The sequence below is a fragment of the Melanerpes formicivorus genome, unplaced genomic scaffold (genome assembly GCF_026170545.1).
Source record: "Melanerpes formicivorus ecotype bairdi unplaced genomic scaffold, bMelFor1.0.p_v2 SCAF_23, whole genome shotgun sequence".
NCBI lineage: Eukaryota > Metazoa > Chordata > Aves > Piciformes > Picidae > Melanerpes > Melanerpes formicivorus.
Genome location: NW_027142375.1, coordinates 12,494,062 through 12,515,856, shown reverse-complemented (window position 1 = coordinate 12,515,856; position 21,795 = coordinate 12,494,062). Strand labels below are relative to the sequence as shown.

The 21,795-nt window shown below is 38.3% G+C and overlaps 1 protein-coding gene across 1 annotated transcript in view; it reads right to left on the bottom strand.

The window, feature by feature from the left end:
• The window catches only part of THSD7A (thrombospondin type 1 domain containing 7A), a 307,882-nt gene that overhangs the window by 105,254 nt on the left and 180,833 nt on the right, over positions 1-21,795 (bottom strand). The window contains exons 7-9 of the mRNA XM_068152522.1: positions 11,765-12,013; positions 9,826-10,007; positions 3,294-3,449 (exon numbers count right to left, since the gene is read on the bottom strand). Coding sequence (XP_068008623.1) covers positions 3,294-3,449; positions 9,826-10,007; positions 11,765-12,013 — 587 coding nt within the window. The remainder of the gene's footprint in view (positions 1-3,293; positions 3,450-9,825; positions 10,008-11,764; positions 12,014-21,795) is intronic.

Sequence of the window (21,795 nt, the reverse complement as noted above, 5' to 3'; positions counted from 1 at the left end):
CACTTTCTGGATGGCATGTTGAGAAAGACAGATTAAATCAGAAAAATCTAAATAAACTGAATGGATTCAGGAAATAGTTTCACATGTTCACCACTTCTGATATATCTGATCAAAATACTTTTCACTTTGGCAAAGGTTTGTTTCTTTTTACATCTCTTTAGAGTCTCTTTTATCTCAGTGTTCAGGCAGGTTAGTAATATCCAGAGATTTTTTTATATATATAAAATGCTACACATAACTCTTTAATTTGTATGAGGACACAAACTAAACAGGGTAGAATTTTGAAATATCTATGAGTAAGGATTGATTCTTTGTTTGAAGAACACCTCAATTCAATTACAACAGACATTAATTTAAAAATGCACTTCCATGTATATTTAGGTGTTTGTTTTCTAAATTGAAGTAGTCAGCCAAATAATGTCCAAATGGTTTACTGAGCCTGCCACAAAATTGCAACAAAGGAGGCAATCGATCCACTGTAAAGGACCATTCCTGAAACACACAGGGAATTGCTGCTAAACCTGGGACTGTACAAATTTCACATCCCTCTCTCAGAATCATCAATGCAATTAGAAAATAAAACAGAAGAATTTCTAGAGAAGAGGAAAACGTTGGCAGTTATAAGAAGATCCTTGCTCATTGCGTGCTAGAATAAAGACTTGTATAAAGCACATCCTAAGACACTTCCATCAGGCAATTGTCCAAATCAGTTTCACGAATCTAAACATCGCCCCTAAAAATGTAGCACAACCTTTCAGTGATGGGATAGCAGCAGAAATAGATTATTTGACAGCTGTAATCAGAGCAGACTCAATCCAATAGGATTACACACTGAACTATTTTTTCCTTCTTGAATTGATCACAGTTGGGTCACATTACCATGAGACAGCGTTGTAATACTTGCATTATTGATGCCCAGACTGAAGTGTAGCTAGCAGTATACCAGGAGGAAGCTAATGTGGTAATTACAGTTGCTCAAGCAGACATACGTGGCTCCCCTTTCTTATGAGTGTTTTCAATCAGAGACTAAGTCTGTAATCTCAACCTTTGTCAGCTAATTAGGTTGCAGCAATGACTAGGCCAGTTTTTATCATCTGCAGCCAGAAACCTGCAGATTTCTTACATGAGGTCTCTGTCACTCTATTCTTCCTTTCCTGTTTTGATGTCAGGTTACTACAGTCTGTTGTGCATAGGAATAAACTGTAAAATATGTGAAAATTGAAACCAGCACATATGTCACCAGTCAACTAGTGTCACTTATTAACAGCAAATGGTCTCAGCTCTTTGCAAAGCATGCTTCATAATCTACTATTACTCAGCTATGAGTCTTCGAGTGGCTTAGACACTATGCACCTAGAAGGCTGCTTCTCTCCTTGCGAAATGGTTCCAAAATTGTGATTCCAGCACATATACAAACTGCTTACCTTTCAGTTTGAGAGAAAGGCTTGAAACTGGAATTTGCCTATAATAATCCAAATTGACACTGAGAGCTTAGTAAACAATCTACGTTTTTGCCAGCTTTTGTGCTTAATATAGTCTTAATTCAAAGACCTTCTTTTTAAAATCACATTTCAACATTTAGGTTGGAAAAGGCCAGTAACCAGTAACCCAGTAGTGCAATGTCTATGACTAAACCACCTCCCTTAGTGTTACATGTACATGTCTTTTAAGTACCTCTTCAGGGATGGTGGCTCAACCTCTTCTCTGAGAAGCTTTTTCCAACACTTGACAGTCCTTTCTGTGAATAATTATTCCTTATATCCAAACTAAACCTCTCCTGCCACAACCTGAGGACATTTCTTCTCATCCTATCACTTGTTGCTTGAGAGAAGAGACCGACATCCACCTTGCTACAACCTTTCAGGTAGAGAGAGAGGGCGTCTCACCTTGTGCCTCCTATTCTCCAGTATTTCAGTTGCCACCTTGCCTACTTCTGCTGGCCACACTACTTCAGATGCAAGCCAGGATGATATTTGCCTTCTTGGCCACCTGGGCACACTGCTGGCTCACATTCAGCTGGCTGTCAACAAATAGCCCCAGATCCTTTTCCAACGGGCATCTTTCCAACCACTCTTGAACAAAACTGTCAGCATTGCATGAGGTTGTTGTGACCTAAGTGCAGGACTCAATGCTTAGCCTTGCTGAATGACATCAAACTGGTCTCAGTTCATCAATTCAGCCTTCAGGCAGATCCCACTGAAGAGCCTTCCTACCCTCAAGCAGGTGAACACTCCTGCCCAACTTGCTGTTGTATGCAAATTTGCTGAGAGTGCACTCATTTCCCCTGTTGTGATGATCATTAATAAAGATATCAAACAAAATGAGCTCAACTACTGAGCCCTGGAGAATACTTGTGATTGGCCATCAATCATATTGAACTCCATTCACCACCATTCATTGGTCCTGGCCATCCAGCCAGTTCTTTACCTAGTGGAGAGTGTGCCTGTCCATGCCATGAGCAGACAGTTTCTCCAAGAGAATGCTATGGGAAATGGTGTGAAGGGCTTTACTATAGTCCAGATAAACAACATCCATGGCCTTTCCCTTGTCTGCTAAGTGGGTCACCTTGTTGTAGAATATCAGGTTAGTCAAGCAGGACCTGCCATCCATAAATCCACGCTGACTTTGCCTGACTGACTGGTTGTTCTATATATGCTGTGTGATGGCAATCAGGATGATCTTCTCCTTAACCTTCCCTGGTACTGAGATCACACTGACATGTCTGCAGCTTCCTGGATTCTCCTTCCAGCCTTTCTTGTAGATGGGTGCCACATTTGTTGATCTCCAGTCAACTGGGACCTCCCCAGTTAGCCAGGACTGCTGGTAAATGATTGAAAGTGGATCAGATGCACTTCCATCAACTCTCTCAATACCCTTAAGTGGATCCCACACAGCCCCATAGACTTCTGCATGGTGTAGCAGGATGCTATTTCCCCTTGGATTATGCAGGTTTCATGCTTCTTTCCATTTCTGTTGTCCAGGTCAGGGGCCTGGGTAGCCACAGAACAATTGGTCTTGCCTTTGAAGACTGAGACAGTGAAGCCCTTAAATACCTCAGTCCTTTCCATCACCATCATTAAGGTCTAGAACTTGTAACACTTCCTAACATACAGGGCTATTGCACTACCTCTGCTCCTGGCCTATCCCCCCTGAACAGGTTATAGTCATGCTCAGAAGCACCAGATACACCCTTCTTGGTACAAAATTTAGTATGCTTGCATAGACAAAGATGCCTAGTAATTTAGGAATATGAAGTAACCACCATTAAGAGGTCTTGCTGCATTTTTACATACCCTTCTTGGCCTGAGGGTCATCACAGCTTTCATAGGTGCATGGTCCCCACGCTGACCATGCTGAGGTCTCACACTCTGTAGGGCAGGGGATATGGCACAACTGGGAGGTGCTTGGTAGAGGTCCTGTACACAGATTACGGTCCACTGGCCTCGAGGCTGTCAAAACAAAGTCAACACATTTCTCACATGTCACTGGTCCGAATTCCCAGCTCTAAGTGGACAGAACCATTCTTCATTCAGAAAGGCTGCTGCTATCTCATCATTTCACTCTTAATGATGAAGTGACAGAAAAGTGCCTCTTGGAGAAATGAAACAGAAGTCAGTTTACTCTCTGCATGAACAGAGCCAAATCCAATTACATGGAGTCAGGAGGACCACTGATATTGTAGCACCCTCTAGGACCTCATCTTTTCATTTAATGGATAGATTATGTTACAACAACAGTTGTTCACACTGCACTCTGTGCAAATTGATGTCCTGCTGTCTTAGTGAGCATGCCTTCGCTTAAGAAACTGAACAAAGAGCTGCACAAATCCCTTTGCTCTTATATGATACTGTAACTTCAAAAGCCTGGTTAATTAATACTTAAAAGATTATTTTTAAGCTATAACTTGAAACAGATAAAAATATGACCACATTTTGTCTTTTTCCTTTACTCTAAAGACCTTCAAGTGCATACTCAGCAGTAAGATTTGTGCAGTAGCAGCTCTATTTCAAGGAAGGCTTTGTTTTAGGCAAATACATGGTTTGCATATAATATAGAGTGATTTAGAATTATTAAAACTTTGCACAAGACAATTGATTTTTTTTTTCATTAAGCTATTATAAATCTACAAAGAAACATGTGAAGGCAGATTCCTCTATTTCTCAACGATCAATAAGCCCTGGAATATGCCAAAGTCATCTGGTTCCTTTGATATTTCACTCTTTTGAATTCCCAAGTCACACAAATAGTAAGAGAACTCTGTATGGTGCCAGAAGTAAGGCAGAGAACTCTAAAAGAAAATTATACTTTTTTTCATTACATGGAAGATTTTAGTACTCGTTAATAATATAGGACTCATCAAAATATTACATTAAGCAGAGTATAACTGCTAGAAGGCAAAATGAAGTCTGCCATATTCATTTGCTTTGGTTGATTGAAGAAATATGCAATTCCTTAAAACAATCTCATCCTACTCCCTCAGCATTTTTTCACAGGAAGGATACCTTATTAATCTTCTGCCAACACTACAAATAATCTCTTTTGATGGAAAGAGCTCTCTGATGAACCATATTTTGAAGTAAGCTCAGAATAAGACAAAATGTCCTTCTGAAAGATGAGATCAATAACCATAGCTGTAATGTTAAAGTAAACATTAGGTTTTTAATATATGGCCTCATTTGAGGATACATATGTGTCTTTCCACTCAGGCTAAGTAGATAATCTTTCCAGTTACATAAAAAGCACTCATTTTTCACTTTTTAAGGGGTAAAGGGAATAAAAAAAATCATCACCCTGTTCTGGTTTCCTATGTTGCCTCCTTGGGCACTGTTTTACGCTGTGTTGTTTAATATAATGAAAGCATGAAGATGGCAGATAAGTCCTTCAACAGTACTGCCGCCTGCACACCAATCTCTTAACACAAAATAATACAAGAACTAGTATTCCTCCATTTGCATAATGCTATGTTGGAATTAAATTTTATGAGAGAACACTGAGTTTTACAAAAAAGTTTGACATGGACACCTAATGTGCATGATAATCAACACAATACGCACATCTTGTATAGAACATGGACATAAACATAATTTACCTGTAATTGAATTGTAGATTGAACAGTTTCTAATAATAAAAGAAAAACAGGAAGTAATTGCTAACTGCACTTTCTTAACCTTGATTTAATCGAGGAATTGCCCAAGTGAGACAGTTACAATTAAGGGTCAATTACACCCCTGAGACAACCGCCTTGCTTCAGGGAACAGAGAAAGCATTCTGAGAAATGCTGTGATTCATCCCCAGCCTGCATCAGGATAAAGCACTTTAGCATCACACTATTTTCATGGAATGTTATTCAGAAAAACAACAAAGGCCTTTCATCAGGAAGCTTTAAATAGCACATTTTTGCATCTGTCATTCTATTATGTTCCATATCTCATCCAGATTTTTAAGTCTGCCAGTAAAAGGTACTAGTGTGCTACCACTGCAGTCCATTTGGTTTCAAGTTAAATTTGTGACAGCCCTGAAATTCTAAAATATGAGGGACTGTGACTGTGTTTGGTTTTAAAGTGGATGACTTAAGGAACAGGAATACTATTTCAATTTTTTTAAACTATCTGTCCAGTTCGAATTCTCGGTCTTGTCAGCAACAAATGTTTAAACAAAACCATCATGAAAACTTTCTGAAAGTATCTGCATTTTCCATCACTCAGAGTGTAGGGGAAGAAGTGCTTTGGGGACAGGTAAGTGGTATCAATAAATCTCTCAAAATGTCAAAACGTTTTTTGGAATGCTGTTCATAGAACTTAAGTGATGTACAAACATCTGCTACCATATTGCTTTGAAAACAAGACAATTCAACAGGAAGAGAGACAAGTTGTATTCCATATTATTTAAAAAATGTTTTCATCATTGAGCACTCAGGATGTACTTCACCAAGGTCCTTTCTTTGAGATGGCAATAAGACAACTTAGACTTGCTTGGCTATCTTGTGAACATCTTGCTCCCGTCAATATAAATGGATTTCTTTCAGCATCAAAAAAATATGAATGAGCTCAACTTTTGTTGCTTATTATTTAGCAAAGTGTCTTTGTGAAAAGATGATGTTGGATACAGAAATTTATCATTTAAAACCATGTCTTATCTCTGTCCTTTCAGTCTCTTGTGGCAGCAATAAAGATTGCTCTTTATTCTTTAGCAGCGATGCCAAATGCCGATTAGATTGTGTGTAATACTACAAGCTCTCTGTGGAATTTGACAAAACTTTTGGCCAAAAATGGAAATAAAAGTGAAAGCATTTTGATAATCTCTCTTCCTTTTTCAATCTAAGTACAAAATCAGACCCAGATTTAAAATAGTGACCTAAAACCTAAATTGACAGTCTCCCTCTCCTCAAATCATCTACTGCATTAGAAAACTTTAGCTGACTATATTTTACACCCTTTAAAATACCTTCATACAAGACTGCATGTTAAAAACAATTGAAAAGAACAAGCAATGCTCTCTTCTTAAGTATTTGCTACATTTATCAAAGGTTCAACCTCCCCATTCTTCTCCAGGAGCCCTCAACAGACTAGCACCCAGTAACAACCAGGCTGGCAAGGACGGTGAATGTGCATGTGGCTACATCAGTATAAGATACACAGTTTTGTGGTCTTCCTTCTGGTCATGATGAACTGGTTTCACAGCAAACAGCAGAAGGACATTTCTGCAATTAAAGCGTTCTCACTGAAAAGAAGTAAAACCCAAGCTTAGAACACATTATGACCACCAATAAAAGAATACCAAGAGAGGATGTTGTGATGAGGCTGATGCTGGTCACTTCTCACAGGTAGTGATGGAACAAGAAGGAACAGCCTCAAGCTGCAACTGGGTAGGTTTAGACTGGACATTAGGGGAAAGAGTAGTCAGGCACTGGAAGGGGCTGCCTAGGGAGGTGGTTGAGTCACCAACCCTGTATGTGTTTAAAGGTCGTTTGGATGTGCTGCTTGGGGATATGTTTTAGGGGTGCACCTTGTAGAGCAGAGTTAATGGTTGGTGATCCCAAGGGTCTTTTCTAACCTGAATGTTTCTGTGACTCTGTGAATACATGTTATTCCCTCATTTTCTACAATGCTGAATGCTGTTATCAGAAGGCATCAGATAGTTTAGGGCATGATCCTCTAAAGCAACTGCACAACTCCATGCATGTAAGCTGCTCCTTTGTGTGTTTGCAGATCTAGAACAATTTATGTTCAAAAAGGAACTTTCCTCCCATCCTCATTCCACACTGAGTTGTATAGGTACTTGGAAAAAGATGACACAATCTGCCCTATAGACTTACAGTGAGAGAAATGTAATGGCTAAACCAGTTAAATAGGTGAATAGAGATGAAACAATTTAAGTCAGTGGCAAGTAAATGGCAGAATAAGAGTGGCCTCCAGGAATCTTGATTGTCAGCTGCATAATTACTGCACCAAATAGTCCCTCATCTACATCAAATCTAAATTTATGAATTCTAGTGGGAGATAATGTAGACCTGAATGCCATGAAGGATTCTGGTTCAGCTAAGTAGTAAAAGTTCAAATTCCTGCTGGAGCCTTAAATCTGTAGTTTAAAAACTACAAAAGGGACTGGAAATAGCAGCTGTGATGAGTGCAATAAAGCAATTTCCAGTGCTCAGAACTGAGAGGAAAATCAGTCACTTGCTAAAATGTTTCAGGAGTGGATCAGGGGACTGCCCTAGAATCCTTGCTGGCTCATGAGCTTCATTATCTTCACTTTCAAACTGATCTGAAATTTCCTGAGAATGCATAAATCTCTTAAATTATTTTAGAGCTATATAAGCATGGTAATTATACACGTACAGACAACACAGTTCCCCCAGAAGGGATGTTGCCTCCTTTGCACACTTTTGATTGAAAGGCCAGCTTGGAGGCTTTAATTTACCTACCTGTTATTTCAAAAGTGATGGATAGCAGAGGTGCAGCACTAGCCTTCGACTTGCTCTGTGACTGACTTTCTGAAATAACAGGGAAATGCCACCATGAGTATATGTGAATGGAGGTCTTTAAAGCAGCCTTACCAAGACAGCATTCACTACAACCAACAGAAAGCTAGACTGAAATGAAGGCATTTCCCTACAGCTAAAAATGGTATGTGTCTCCTCTAGCTGTTCCTCCTTCTCAAATTGCTCATTGTTTTCAAATGGTGGTGTTTTTAGAGGCACTCATTTGCTTATTCCTAGGAGGGCCTGGAAAGCAGCTCTTGCCCACACTGAATCCAATATGGGAGGGGAGAGAAAGAGATGAGTGGAGAAGCAGCTCTTCTGAAAATCTGTCTCCTAATATGGAAGCACCCCAGAGCTCCTTTTTCAAGTAAGACCCACTTCACCCCTAGTTTGAGCTCTTGAAAAACTGTTCTCATGTTTATGCATTCAAAGACTAGTTACATTTTAATCAGCTTTCTGGGGCCTGCAGAGATTACCTCCTGATGGGCTCTGCGTATTCCTGTCACAGGCTGATAAGGGCAGATTTCACACCCGCCTAAGCCAGCGAGACTTCACAGCCTACCAAAATCCTAATCATCATTCTGAACAGTAAGCTGCCACTGATTTTATTGTTATCTCTCCTTAGCTGGGAGGTTTTACTCCTTTACTCTAAGGCAGGGGCATCTAAACTTTGTTCTGCAGAGGCGATTTACTAAAAGCCCTTGGGCGGAAGCTGATTTGCATTAAACAAAGAGGCTTGAAAGCTGCTTCTTTAAGAAATACAGATGTGGGGCCCATGGAGCACACAAGTCACACCCTACTGATCCCAGCAGTCCCACTGAAATGGATGCTGGCATTAATATTCTCCACAAACTTTACCACTATGGCACGTTCTGGCAAGTTCAAGAGTGCCTTTACCCCACAGCAGAAAAGTCACTAGCCTGTGGTTTGGTCAGCTCAAGTCTAAATGTTGTGTTACACACAACTTGTGTAATGATGTTGATTTTCCTGAATTAAGTGGCTGTATTTATTTATTTATTTATTATTAATAATGCCTGTTTGTATGAAACAGCTTTAGAAGAGGATAAAATTTAATTAACAAGTTAAACGCATTTAGCTTAATTCACTACCTTCTAAATCTCTAGTGCTGCATTAGTATGCAGAAATAGATGGAAGAGAGAATACTCCAGTGTTCTTCTTAAAGCAAGAACAAATTGGTAAATTACCAAAGGAATTACAGATTTTGTGTCCTAAGCTGTTCTCTCTTTTTTTAAGAAGCTGTACTAGCTGTAACAGTGACGAGGAATAATCTCTTTTCTCTTTCCGTTAGGGAAACAAACACATGAAATTATACTAGTTTGAAGTCCTAAAAATTACTTCAGAACTTGACCAAATCAAGACAATAAGGAAACAAAAACCAACAAGCTCCCCCAACAATTCCCTGAGAATTAAATCTATTTATATTTTTACATATTTTTATACTGAGCTTACATGTTAGAATAGATATCCATCTGGATATCAAACTGCACAGCTTCATCACCCAGCTGAAATACACAGGAAATGTACAGCAGAGGAAGGAACAGAATCCAAGTTTTCTGACCCACCTTCTCATGATTCTTTCTTACTGAAAGACACTCTTCACTTAAGACAGTATTTTTGATACTAAGATAATATGAAAGAGTAATTTGTTACTAAGAAGCAATATCTGCAGGCTAGAGAATGAAATTTCTTCTACTCCAACTAAGTAATTTCATCTGAACTAGAAAGTAACCTGCAAGGTAAGAAGGCAATCATGATAGACAACAATGTCTGTCAAAGAGCTCTGTAATGCTGAAGTGCTCTAATTTCACACTAATTCAATTTACCTTCTTTTTCTTTAAGAGTATTTAAGTAGGAGAGGAGATTTTCATTAGCTTGTACACAGTAGGTCTCCCGGGTTTGAATGCCACCTCCACACAGCGCCGTCTGATTTCCTCGCCTCTTGTCCTGTTGGCTAAGGAGAGGATCGACACGGCATTCTGTCCACTCTGTGGTCCGCCAACCATACCTGGATCAAATTTGGTTAATTGAGTCTTTAGAAATCAGGAAGCCATTTTACACACCATCAAGTTGAGAAATCTTTATTAATTTTCTTAACAGGCCTGAGCACCACAATGTGTTGTACACAAAGATGCATTAAGTCTAGTATTTTATGTGGCTTGAAATCTTTCCTCTATTCCTTCAGTTTTGAAATCATTACTTTTTTAGAAGATTTTTTTCCCTTTCAATTCCTGAAATATACTGCACATATAAATATTTTAGAGGAAGAAAGAAAACCTTGATATACAGAGACATACAGTCTATGTTCAGATAAGTTTACTTTCAAGATTCTAACTCTTGGCGTTTGTTTACAGCTAGAAAATTGAAATGAACCACAGTCAAAATATCAACAAAATGTGCAGAAGGAAAAAAGTGAGACATATAAGAGGAGAAAAGGAGAAGGAAAAAACCCACAACAACTCAATCCCTCAAAAATCAACCCACAAGATACACCTTTGAGAAGAGATGGACATTTCTCTTAACTACCAAGACAAAACTATAATTATATTATTATTACTTTAGAAAGTTATTTCAGTAAGTTCCTTTTTCACTGTCAAGAAGATGGCTCTACAGTACTGAAGTATCCCTGCTGGGTAGTGATGAATGATGCAAAAAAAAAAAAAAGCTATGACTTTCTAATCAGTGAAATCTATGACTCCCAGCTAAACCCCAGTCGGGATCATAAACCACAAGAAATGCCACAGGATTCTCTACTCAACAAGTACTTAAGGCAAAATCGAATGAACTGCTTCCTAATGTGGCTGAAGAAGGGAACAGATGACATTTCAACAATTAAGTGAAAAAGGTCTACCCAACATCAGAAGACATTTTCCCAGACCCTCTTCTCAGTTTGTTAAAGAAAAAGAACAGTTGGGACTTCAATATTAAACTTGATTAGCTGATACGGATTACTACAATTTCTTGAATTATAAAGTGCTGTCAGTTCTCCTAAACTTTAAACAGCATTGATTTATTAAGTGTCACTGTTGGCTTTTCCTACTTTCTATTTGAAGGCCCAGTCCTGCCTTCATTGCACCAAATATCAATCTCAGTAAAAACATCTGGCTGCTGAGTAAATATTTAGCACCTCTTATGTCAGCATTTTGTCTGCAAATAGACAAGTACTTGAGAAAACAATGAATCTGGCAGAAATGTTATGTAGGAAAAAAGATTACCAAGAAATTAATACAGTTAATTTATTATGGTCTTGACTGAGCCTTCAAATGCACAAAGGTTCTCTTTGAAAAGTTAACACTAATGAGAAAGTATCTATTTGTTATTTTTTCCTTTATGTAGAGAAGGAAGTGAATTCACTATATGTAGCAGAAATTTGCAGAGTTCAGGCTTTCAAGAATCATAGAATCAACCAGGATGGAAAAGACCTCAGAGATCATCAAGCCCAACCTAACACCTAACACCTCATGACAACTAAACTATGGCTTCAAGTGCAAGAATAAGCAAAGAATAAAAATAAAATAAAAATCAAACCTATGATTTCCTTAATAATGATTCAGTTGACATTACATCACCAACCCTGTATGCTAGAATAGAATAGAATAGAACAGAATAGAACAGAACAGAACAGGTTGGAAGAGACCTTCAAGATCATCGCATCCAACCCACCAACCAATCCAACCCACCTAAACAACTAAACCGTGGCACCAAGCACCCCATCAAGTCTCCAACCAATTTTAGTACAGGGAGAACTGAAATGAACCAACTTACGTAATGCAGGGTGCCACACCATCTCCTTGAGTAACACACTGCTCTGTTTCTTCTAATTGTGGGCATTCACTTTCACTGCCTATAGGGAGCTGTTTTATGGTCCTTGATCTGGTACGATTCCCTTTAGGGGTTGTCATGTCAAAGCAGGTTTTAGAGCAGGGGGTCCATTCTGACCACTCTGACACCTGGCACTCCTTTGTGATCACACAGGACTGGAATGTAATGGGCAATCTCTCTTGCTTGCAGAAGCTGGAAAAAGAAAGCATTACAATTTTTAGCACATCAGCGACAGAAAAGCAATGTCCATGGCAACCTACAAAGTCAGTAAATATTTGTCAAGCTGTTAAGTTCCAGTGCACACATATTTGATCCCAAAAAAGTCAGGCAAAATGGCTTTTGGTTAGAGTGACTCAAGTCAAATACCTTAGACTTGCTATAGTTAGAAATGACCAGTACTGGTCATTGGGTATCTGTGGTCAAAAAAAAATAATAATACATTAATCTTTATACATACATATCAGTACAAAAAAGGAACTACAGCTTTCCCTGCTTATGTTTTATTTCTAGGTACAGTCAACTATTTTTCTTAGTGCAAAAAGAAAGTGAAAGATCAATAGCAAAGACAGATACCCAATGCTTTTAAAGAGAACCAAGTGCTCAATGGCATTTTCTCCTCATTTCCAAACTACAAATTGTTCAAAAACACAAAGTCGAATATATTGATACCTGGTCACTAATAATTTGCTTTGTTAACAGCAAACATACTGAAAAAGTGATGCCTTACGGTCTAAAAGAAAAATGATCTCTCCCTTAAAAGAGTGTTCCTCACTGCAGTGAATCCATAGCCTTAATTTCCTGCTCCTCTTGAAGACCATCATTTAATTTCCATTCACCATCTGATTGCTTCATTAACACATTACATAGGTTTTCAGCAAGGTTTTCTCCCTCTAAATGCTTCTGCACCTTTAAATTGCTAAGTAGAAATTAACATTTCTATTTTGAAGTTTGATTCACAAAAGGAAAAAGAGCAACAGAAAAGCTAAACTACAAGTGAGGTGATCATAACTTTGACATTTTAAATATAATTACAACATAAATATATGTATCATGTCTGGTTTGGAATAAAATTCAGGCTTCTGAAACAGTTAAACAGGCAGGAAAAAGATTTAATGGCACTGCAGATGGCACAATGAAATGCTCTCTTCAGTACTAGCCCTATAAGCAACATGATAAAGGTTGTTTTGAGGAAAATACAAAACAATACAGAATTACAAGTATTTATAACAGTTTCATTGCTGTATCAAATTTTGCCCTACCCATACATCCAACCTTGTGTTGAGCTGCTAGTAAAAAAAATTGGTAATACTAGAAATAGGGATACTTGATGACAGAAGAGGAAGAGCAATTCAACATCTTGCTGACGGATCTGGATTGTGGAAACTGTGTCAGGAGGTTCAGAAACAGTTTGGACAAATTTGTAGGGAATAGGTCTCTATATGGATACTAAAATGACTAGACAGTGATATCTCAGCCACCATGCCTAATACATTGACTTTGGATGCTGGAGAAATACAAAGGGGAAATGGACTGCAAAAGGGAGCCAGGCCTCATGTATCTGGTCTTTAAATAGCATCTCCCTTTACCCCTGCTGGAGACAATAGAATGGTGACACTGCTGGGCTTGACAGACCATAGGGGATTACTTAGTAGGGGATTTCTTACATTCTTAATACGTGAAAGGTAGTGTGGGGGTAGAAACTCTAACACATGACAGACAACATTTATTCTGCTTAAGGACAGAAACTACACTTTGTTTGGGGTGAAAGACACTCAAAGCTTTTGATAAGCTGTTCTTTAATAATGGACTTTTTTCACTTTCATGTAGCCCCATCTGGCATAGGACTGTCAAATTCAATGCAGCAATTTCTGTAGCTTTGATAAAATATAGACTTATTTATCCCACAGACACACATTTTAATGACTGAAGAAATGTTCTATTCCTTAAGGATTGTAACATGGGCAGTAGTCCTTTGTTAATCCTTCTGAACACAGATGACACATCATCACCTTTCCAATGTGACTCTTTTGAGAGCAGTCAAAACTAACTTCTTCACTCATATTATGACTGGGGCTCAATTTAATTATAGACATCTATTACTAGGGAACATGAACAAAATTGCCACCACAAAGTAGCTGTGGAGTCAAGAGATCAATTAGTGATGTGTAATAGTCCATGGGCTTTGCATCTGCTTCAAAACTTACTTGGGAAAAGCATTATATGAGAAAGACTAATATTCGGTCTCAGGAGAGGTTTTTTGTTTGCTTGTTTAATAAACAACAAAAAAATAACCTTCACTGAGGAGTATGTTACAGATTGATCTCCACAAATTTAAAGCAAAGTTAATTTTGTGTACATCGTTCTACAGTTTCTGATGGATTTATACATCTCATTTAGTTACCCAAAGCTGGATGAATCTTCTCACAGGAGAAAAAGCAAATAGGCAGGTAACAGAACAGAAGCTAAAAACAGATAATTGACATTTCATGATACCACCCAAACCATTATAAGTTCTGCATCAAAAAAATCTCCATTCAGTAACATCCAAGCATACACTGTATGTGCAAAGTTAGCCATTCCAAAAGCACAAGGAGTGCACAAATGAGCTCTCACCATCGACCCACACAATTCTGTCCAGATAATTGCTGGGGATGATCAAAGAAAAGTGCATGAGCTGCAGTGAAATGCTGTTATAAATCAACAGCAAAGACTGCATACAAGAAAAGGTAGCATAAGGGTAACATGTAAAGTCTGAAGGACCTTAGTCTCAATCCAGTGAATATATTCAAAGGACAGTGTTGTAAGAGTGTGTCATGTGACAGGGAAGAGGGCATTATATAGTCTGAAGCCAGGCTGTGGTTTGAGAAAGTACCATTTCAGACAGTAGACAGATACACTGGGAAACCAAAGCTTAAAGTACATAAACACATGGATAACAGTGGAAAAAAATGAAGGCAATCCCAAGCAAAATTAAACATCACAGGGGATAAATGAGCCCTTTTAAGCCATTATCAAACCTATTCCTGACCTCAAAGACTCTGAATGAATACATGAACTAAAGAAAAATGCAGAGATGGTTCAAAGGGCAAAGTGCAAAACATAATTGCTGTTCAACCTCTTTTGGAGATGTGTGGTCAGGAATTTGTGTCTCCTCACGTTTCATAGCCTCAGTTTTGCTCTTACAGCAATAAATAAAAACTAAATATCACTTTGGATAGGAAGGTTCTCCTCAGGGATTTCAAAGTAATTTATGGGATAATTAAGGGTATGGACATGTAGAGAAAGAAGCATGAGGCATAAGCCTGGAGCAAATTGCACCATAGAACCTGTGCATGAATGAGCAAGCTGAGCAGTTGAAAGCCATCTCTTTATTGGAAGATAGACATTTAAATGTCTGATAAAATTCTAGTGAAGAGGTAAAACAATTCTTTCTGAGGTATGATAAATTTCTATGAGAGAGTTAATCATACTTTTTCAGTTTTTCAAAACAAGAACAACTTGATTTATATGCCAACAATCTATTACAGTATCTGTAATCTCAGACTCAAAATTTGTCTTTTAAGTTGTGTAGAAGTAGAAAATCATGGAAGAGACCCGTGGAATTTCTTCCACTATAAGCTTGACTATGAAAAAAAATTCTTGTTTTATTCTTTAATTTTTGTTTTTCAATACATAAAGCAATGCATAAAGCCAAATGGATGGTAGTGCATAATCATAGGATTTACATCTAAGTTATGCAGAATAAGTAAGAAAAATAAATAGATTTTAAGCAGTGCAATAGAACTTATTTTACTCCATGAGCTATAACTTACTCATGCAACTACAAGATGTTCTGGTTTTGCCAATGCTTCCCCCATACCATATTAGACCAAGACCTAGACAGAAGAGTTAATGAGAAGAGACAAACAGCAGCATGAGAACGTTTGAGTGGTTCTAATAATCCAAGCAGTTTGGTGCCTGCCATGGCAGTAGCAAATGGAGGGGAAAATTGGAAAGATGGCAAGTATTCAGCTATGATGTCCCAACACACTCTCCCATTTTCCTGTGAAGTGTGGCTTAAAGACTTCCTGAACACAAGCTGCACTTTTGCACTGAAAAAGAGCTTTCATCCATGAATTAGTGTAAAGAGTTTCTGAACTCAGATAAGGCTTTGGCATCTACATTATCTCGGAAACAGTAATTGCACATCTTTTTTACTCACTGATAACAGTAGATAGCTACTTTTGTTTTAAATTTCTCTGTTAAATTCATTTTCTGGCTTCAGGGGTTGCAGAGCCATATTTTAATCCATCTTCTTTATAACCTTTATGAACTTAAAGACTTCTGTAAGCTCACTCCTCATCTGTCTCCTTGTAGGTTCAAGAATTCTCTTTCACTTAGTCTTACTTTATTTGAACACAGTTATATCCTGCAATTACAGATTCTTTCTATTATATGTGCAACTTTGGAATGTAAAAGCAGTCTGGATTGGGGGATGGTTCAAGATTCATTCTGAGGACATTCCCAAAATATCTGCACATTACTATGTCTGGACAACCTCTAAGCTAACGGATATTTGAGTCCATATATCCAAAATATTAAGAAGACATCCTTCTGAAGATCAGTTTAGTGCTGTTTGTGTTCAAATGCAACAGAGGTCCAGTGTGAGGTTTGCAATTTAAATCTAAAATTGTACAGTGGAGCACATGTCCTTTACAAGAAATTTAATTAATTTACCCAGTACTGATGTTTAGCAAGAACTGCTATTTATTGGTTTTACCTACAATGTAATAGAGCCCATCTGACAAACCCAATGCAAGCCAAATAGTCTATTTAGTAATTTTGTCTACACCATTTTACCATATTTTCTCTATTCTTTCACTGTTATCAACGCTCAGCTTTGGTTTTCCTTAATGAAATTTCCACAGCTGCTATTCTTTATTTTCCTTCACTGTATATTTTCTTCTGAAATTCAGAAATATATTATTTTTCTTTAGCTGATTTCCCTTTTGATTGCATACAGATATTTCCATTGTTCTGACATGAATAACACGACTGCAGTTTAGGAGGGAGACTGATGCCAACATAAAGTTTTGGCAATTAAGGGAAACAAAAGCCATGTGTTATCAGAGAATCATAGAACAGTTTGGGTTGGAAGGCCATCTAGGTCCAAAGGTCAGCAAGTCCAACCCCCTCTGCAGTAAGCAGGGACATCCTCATCCAGATCAGGTTGCCCAGAGCCCTGTTGAGCCTCACCTTGAATATGTCCAGGGATGGGGCCTGAACCATCTCCCTGGGCAACATGTTCCAGTATTCCACCACCTTCATGGTAAAGAACTTACTCTTAACATCCAATCTAAATCTACTCTTTTCTAGTTTGAAACCATTGCTCCTGGTCCTGTAAACAGTCTCTCATTAACTCTTGTGTCTAGGTGTTTGTCAATATGAAAAGGACTTAAGTGAAGTTTTGTATACAAATTAAAAACTGTGTTCTTTCAAGAGTGGATCAGTGGATTAGGTCCTCAGGATTGTTGCTCCTGCTGCTCTAGAGTTCCCTGTAAGCATGCTTTCGGATCTGCCTAGGCAGATCTGGCACAGCCAGCCTCAGCCCTGGTGTGGAAAGCAGATACTCTCAGATCTCCATATCCTCAGGAGAGTTCAGCACATCAGGCATTATTAAGACACTCAATGATTATCTAGATTGTCAGATACCACACTAACAAAAAATAAATAAATAAATAGGAGAAATTATGTTCTTCTTCCCCTGGTGTCTCTCATACTACATAACATCCCAGGGTCTAGATATGACATGCCCTTCACAATCAGGAAGGGTTACAGGGTCAGCCCCAGCACTTTTGAAGATGGCTGCTCCATTTTCAGCAGAAAATATAAGCTCCGCTTATACTCCAAAGCAAAATCCCAGCAACACAATACAATTATGTTTTGAACACCCAAGCCTGTCAGAATTAATCAAAATCTTGAGAGGAGTGAAGAAGATACAATCAAAAACTGCCAACTGTCTGGAAGAAACCCATACTGAGTATGATATGAGGACACTCAGCATTTCAGCAGAAAAAGGGAGCTGCTTCTGAAGGTTCCAGACAAAATCACAATCAACATGCTATAGAAATTCAGAATTTAATAGGTTTTTAAGCTGTTTCATATAGATTCTAAGGAAGAAAAGCACACTATCTGGTGGATGAAAAACCAACAAAGTAAGCTTGCTCAGAGCAGAATTGTTTAATAAATTCCTGGCCTTGAATGTCCTGCACACTATCAAGTATCTCCCACCAGCAGCTGTATCATCAGGAACCATAACAGCATCTCTTGAATTCTTTCTGGTCTCATGAGACATTACATCATTGAATCATTATCAAAATGGTTTTCAATCTTTCTCACCAGCCACAAGATGAAAGTTATTGACATATGAGCCCATTTGACCAAACAAACTTGTCTGCAGATGGACTTGGAGCAGTGACAAATTGCTTAGAGAACACCAAAACCAGATGTTAGTTTAGCACTTGAAAACCAAAATTACACACAAACACCAATAGACAGAAAGAGGCTTGTAACAGACTGCATTTTTGACTGAAAGGTAAACTAAAGCTAGAGTAAGCTTTTGGAAAAGAATAAGAAAGTAGATTTATGATTTAAAAAAACCCAACAACTAAAATCCTCCAGCAAAATATACTACTGAGCTGGACAAACAGTGTCCTTGCAATACATCCTACAACCATGAATGAATATTGCACCAGCTCCCAAAGAATCCTTAAAACAACAAAGAAATTCAAACAGAATTTAAGTACAAGCAACTTTCACTTTTCTTAATAGATTGCTTCAAGACTGCTTAAATCTCACTAGATTGCTAAAACATTTCCAAGGACCATGTCTGTTTTTAAGAAGTATAACCTCACAGTGAAGGGGTTAAACATGTACCACACCATTCTTTAACATTGCATACCAGAAAAATTAGGCTTACACTGCTGGGAAATCCGAGTACCCATGGACAGTCCCACAGAGTAGATCCTCACACCCTCTAAGAGATGAGTCCTGCCAAAATGATCTGGTCAGTCAGAAGGTCAAATCAACCTTTGAAATACATGTATCCATGTGTGCAATTTTCTATGGCAACCTTGAATGATCACTCTACTGGTCAAGAAGCTTAAGGAAGCCCAATAATGTTCATGCTGATTATTTATCCCTTGTGCAATTTGGGACCAAATCTGGATGTTAATATTGCACGTGTAGGGTCTCCTCCTTGTTCTTTATCTAACCAACATTGAGCCTTACAGGATGCTTTGTAGGAGTAATAGGGACTTCAGACTTAACATACATAGACAAGAATCAAGCCCCATGCCTCAACGTCTTAAAACAAGCTATTTACCTTCTGTGCAGTGTTGTCCTCTGAGTTCATAGCCTTTTGGATGCATTAACCTCTAAAGTAAAACAGTAAAAAGAACTCTATGCCATTCTTGGATGAAAGGCATAGCTGCATTTTGAAAGTGATTGTGATAACCTTTTTGGTATAAAGAAAATAGTTTACTTTCTCATAAATAAAATTAAATTCAAACAAAATTCTGTTTAATGAGCAAGTACTAGACAGGAGGAATAGGAGAATGGTGATTTAAATCGAGAGTTTGGATAACCCCCATGAATTACTCTACGTATATAAAATGCAATTTGTCCTTGAGAGTTTCAGAGTATGGTTGGGACACACTTGTTTCTTTGAAGAAGTCAGTGAAAATACAGTGTCTGTATGCTTTTCTAGTGGCAAATGCAATGAGCATCCCTCATGACACAGTCCTGACTCATCTTCCCTACAGCTGCACTGTTCAGTGTTGGTCATGTCATGCATTGTTCTGAGAAACTGTTAGTACCTCACAGTTCAATGGGCTGTTATAATCACACAAACAATGGGGCAGCTTGTATTCATTTACAATTCAACTACTGTCCACCTAATTGCCTTTTGCAAGACTACTTTCCCATGATCCTTTCATAACTTTAGTTCTGCTAACAAAGATGAACAGCTAAAAAACCCAAACCACTGAGGCTTTCCAGATCACAGGAGAAAACAGATTACATTTGCTGTGTGCAGAAAAAAATACATTGCCTAAAACAGGGAAAGCAACAAGTTCTACTATACTCAAACAAGTGGCAGCACCAGCTGTTGTGGGGCTGTTGCCTGTACTATGATTATTTAAGAAGACACAGGATCACAGGATGTTATGGGTTGGAAGGGACCTCGGGAGACAATAGCAGGTCACACAGGAATGCATCCAGATGGGTCTTGAAAGTCTGCAGAGAAGGAGACTCCACAACCTTTCTGGGGAACCTGTTGCAGTGCTTTGTGACCCTCACAGTGAAGAAGTTCCTCCTCATGTTGAGGTGGAACCTCCTGTGCTGTGCTCGTCCTATCACAGGGTGCAACTGAGAGGAGACAACAAAGCAGAAGTGTTCAGGGAGAGACACTACTTTTCACAGTCCAATGATAGAGTGACAGGTATGCTCATCTCAGGCTATAAATAGTTTTAAAATCGGTAGAGCAAATTATTTGACAATAGTCCAAATAGATGCTTATTAAAGCTTTTTAGGGCTATTTCCCTTTTTTCACTGTGAATATTTGCTAGATAACATTAATCAGCATTTACTTGGACTGTAACTGACAAATTTCATCGAGTTATCGGTGAAGAAAAAATAAACACAATGCAAAATGTCATGAATAAAAATGCACAATATTACAGTTAAAATAAATAAGTAAATAAACCAAACAACCAAAACAAGAATATAGTTGAAAATTACTAATATCAGTTGTGGTTTAGCCATTATAGGTATTATTGTGGATTTGTTCCCTGTATTGATGCTTAGTTTTCACATCACTGGTTCCATTTCAACTGCCAACACTTGGAAAAGGGAGGTTAGTACTAGAAGGGAGGCTGGACATTTAATTTTCAGTGAGACCACCAAAAGTCTCTGGTCCAGACAAAAAAGACCCAATTCTCTGACAAGACAAGAGACAGCTGAGAGGGGATCTCATAAATGCTTATAAATACTTAAAAGATAGGTGTCAGGGGCGTGGGGTCAGCCTTTTTTTCAGCCACACTCTGTGACAGGACAAGAGGTAACAGACACAAACTTGAACATAAGAAGTTTCATCTAAATATGAGGAGGAACTTCTTTAATTTAAGGGTGGCAGCACCCCCGAACAGGCTGCCCAGAGAGGTGGTGGAATCTTCATCACAGAAGACATTCAAAACCCACCTGAGCATGTTTCTGTGGGACCTTCTCTAGGTCAGCCTGCCTTGGCACGGGGGTTGGACTCAATGATTTCCAGAGGTCCCTTCCAGCTTGCACCACTCTGTGAAAACATGCTCTGTGTCTCAGACTAGGCTTAGCAGTCCATAATAGAAAAAAAACTCTAAAAAGGTATTGCATTCTTGTTTGTTCCTTATGAGACTACAGACTGTGACATGATCCTAATACAAAGACATAAAATGATCTAGAAAAATATTGCTTGGCTTGTATTTATTTAGGTTCATTGAAACAAATTCTCTAACCATGAGGCACAGATGTACAGTGTAGAGGTATCTTTGTTAAGGATCTCAGTGACTAATTCCATTTACCACTGTGTGTCTTAATCTCTTACTAAAGGCTAGAAATTCAAGTTAGCATTCATTCAACACAGAATTAATTCATAGGATTTATGGCCATGAGAGATTATCAGAACATGTAGCTCAACCCTCATTACAAGCTATTATATTTTGCTAAGGAAGAACCAATTGCACATATTTGAATAAAAAGAAATACATTCTAGAAAGATATCCAATCTCAATGCTTTGACAGAAATATATGAATGTCATACATCTAAATGACAGAACAACTGTTCACTATATGAAAAGAGTTAAAATATGGTGCGGAGAAAGAAATGGTTCATTGCTGCTGTTTCAATTATTCAGCACAGCGTGTACATTTCCATCTTAAATCTAGATTTTGGCATG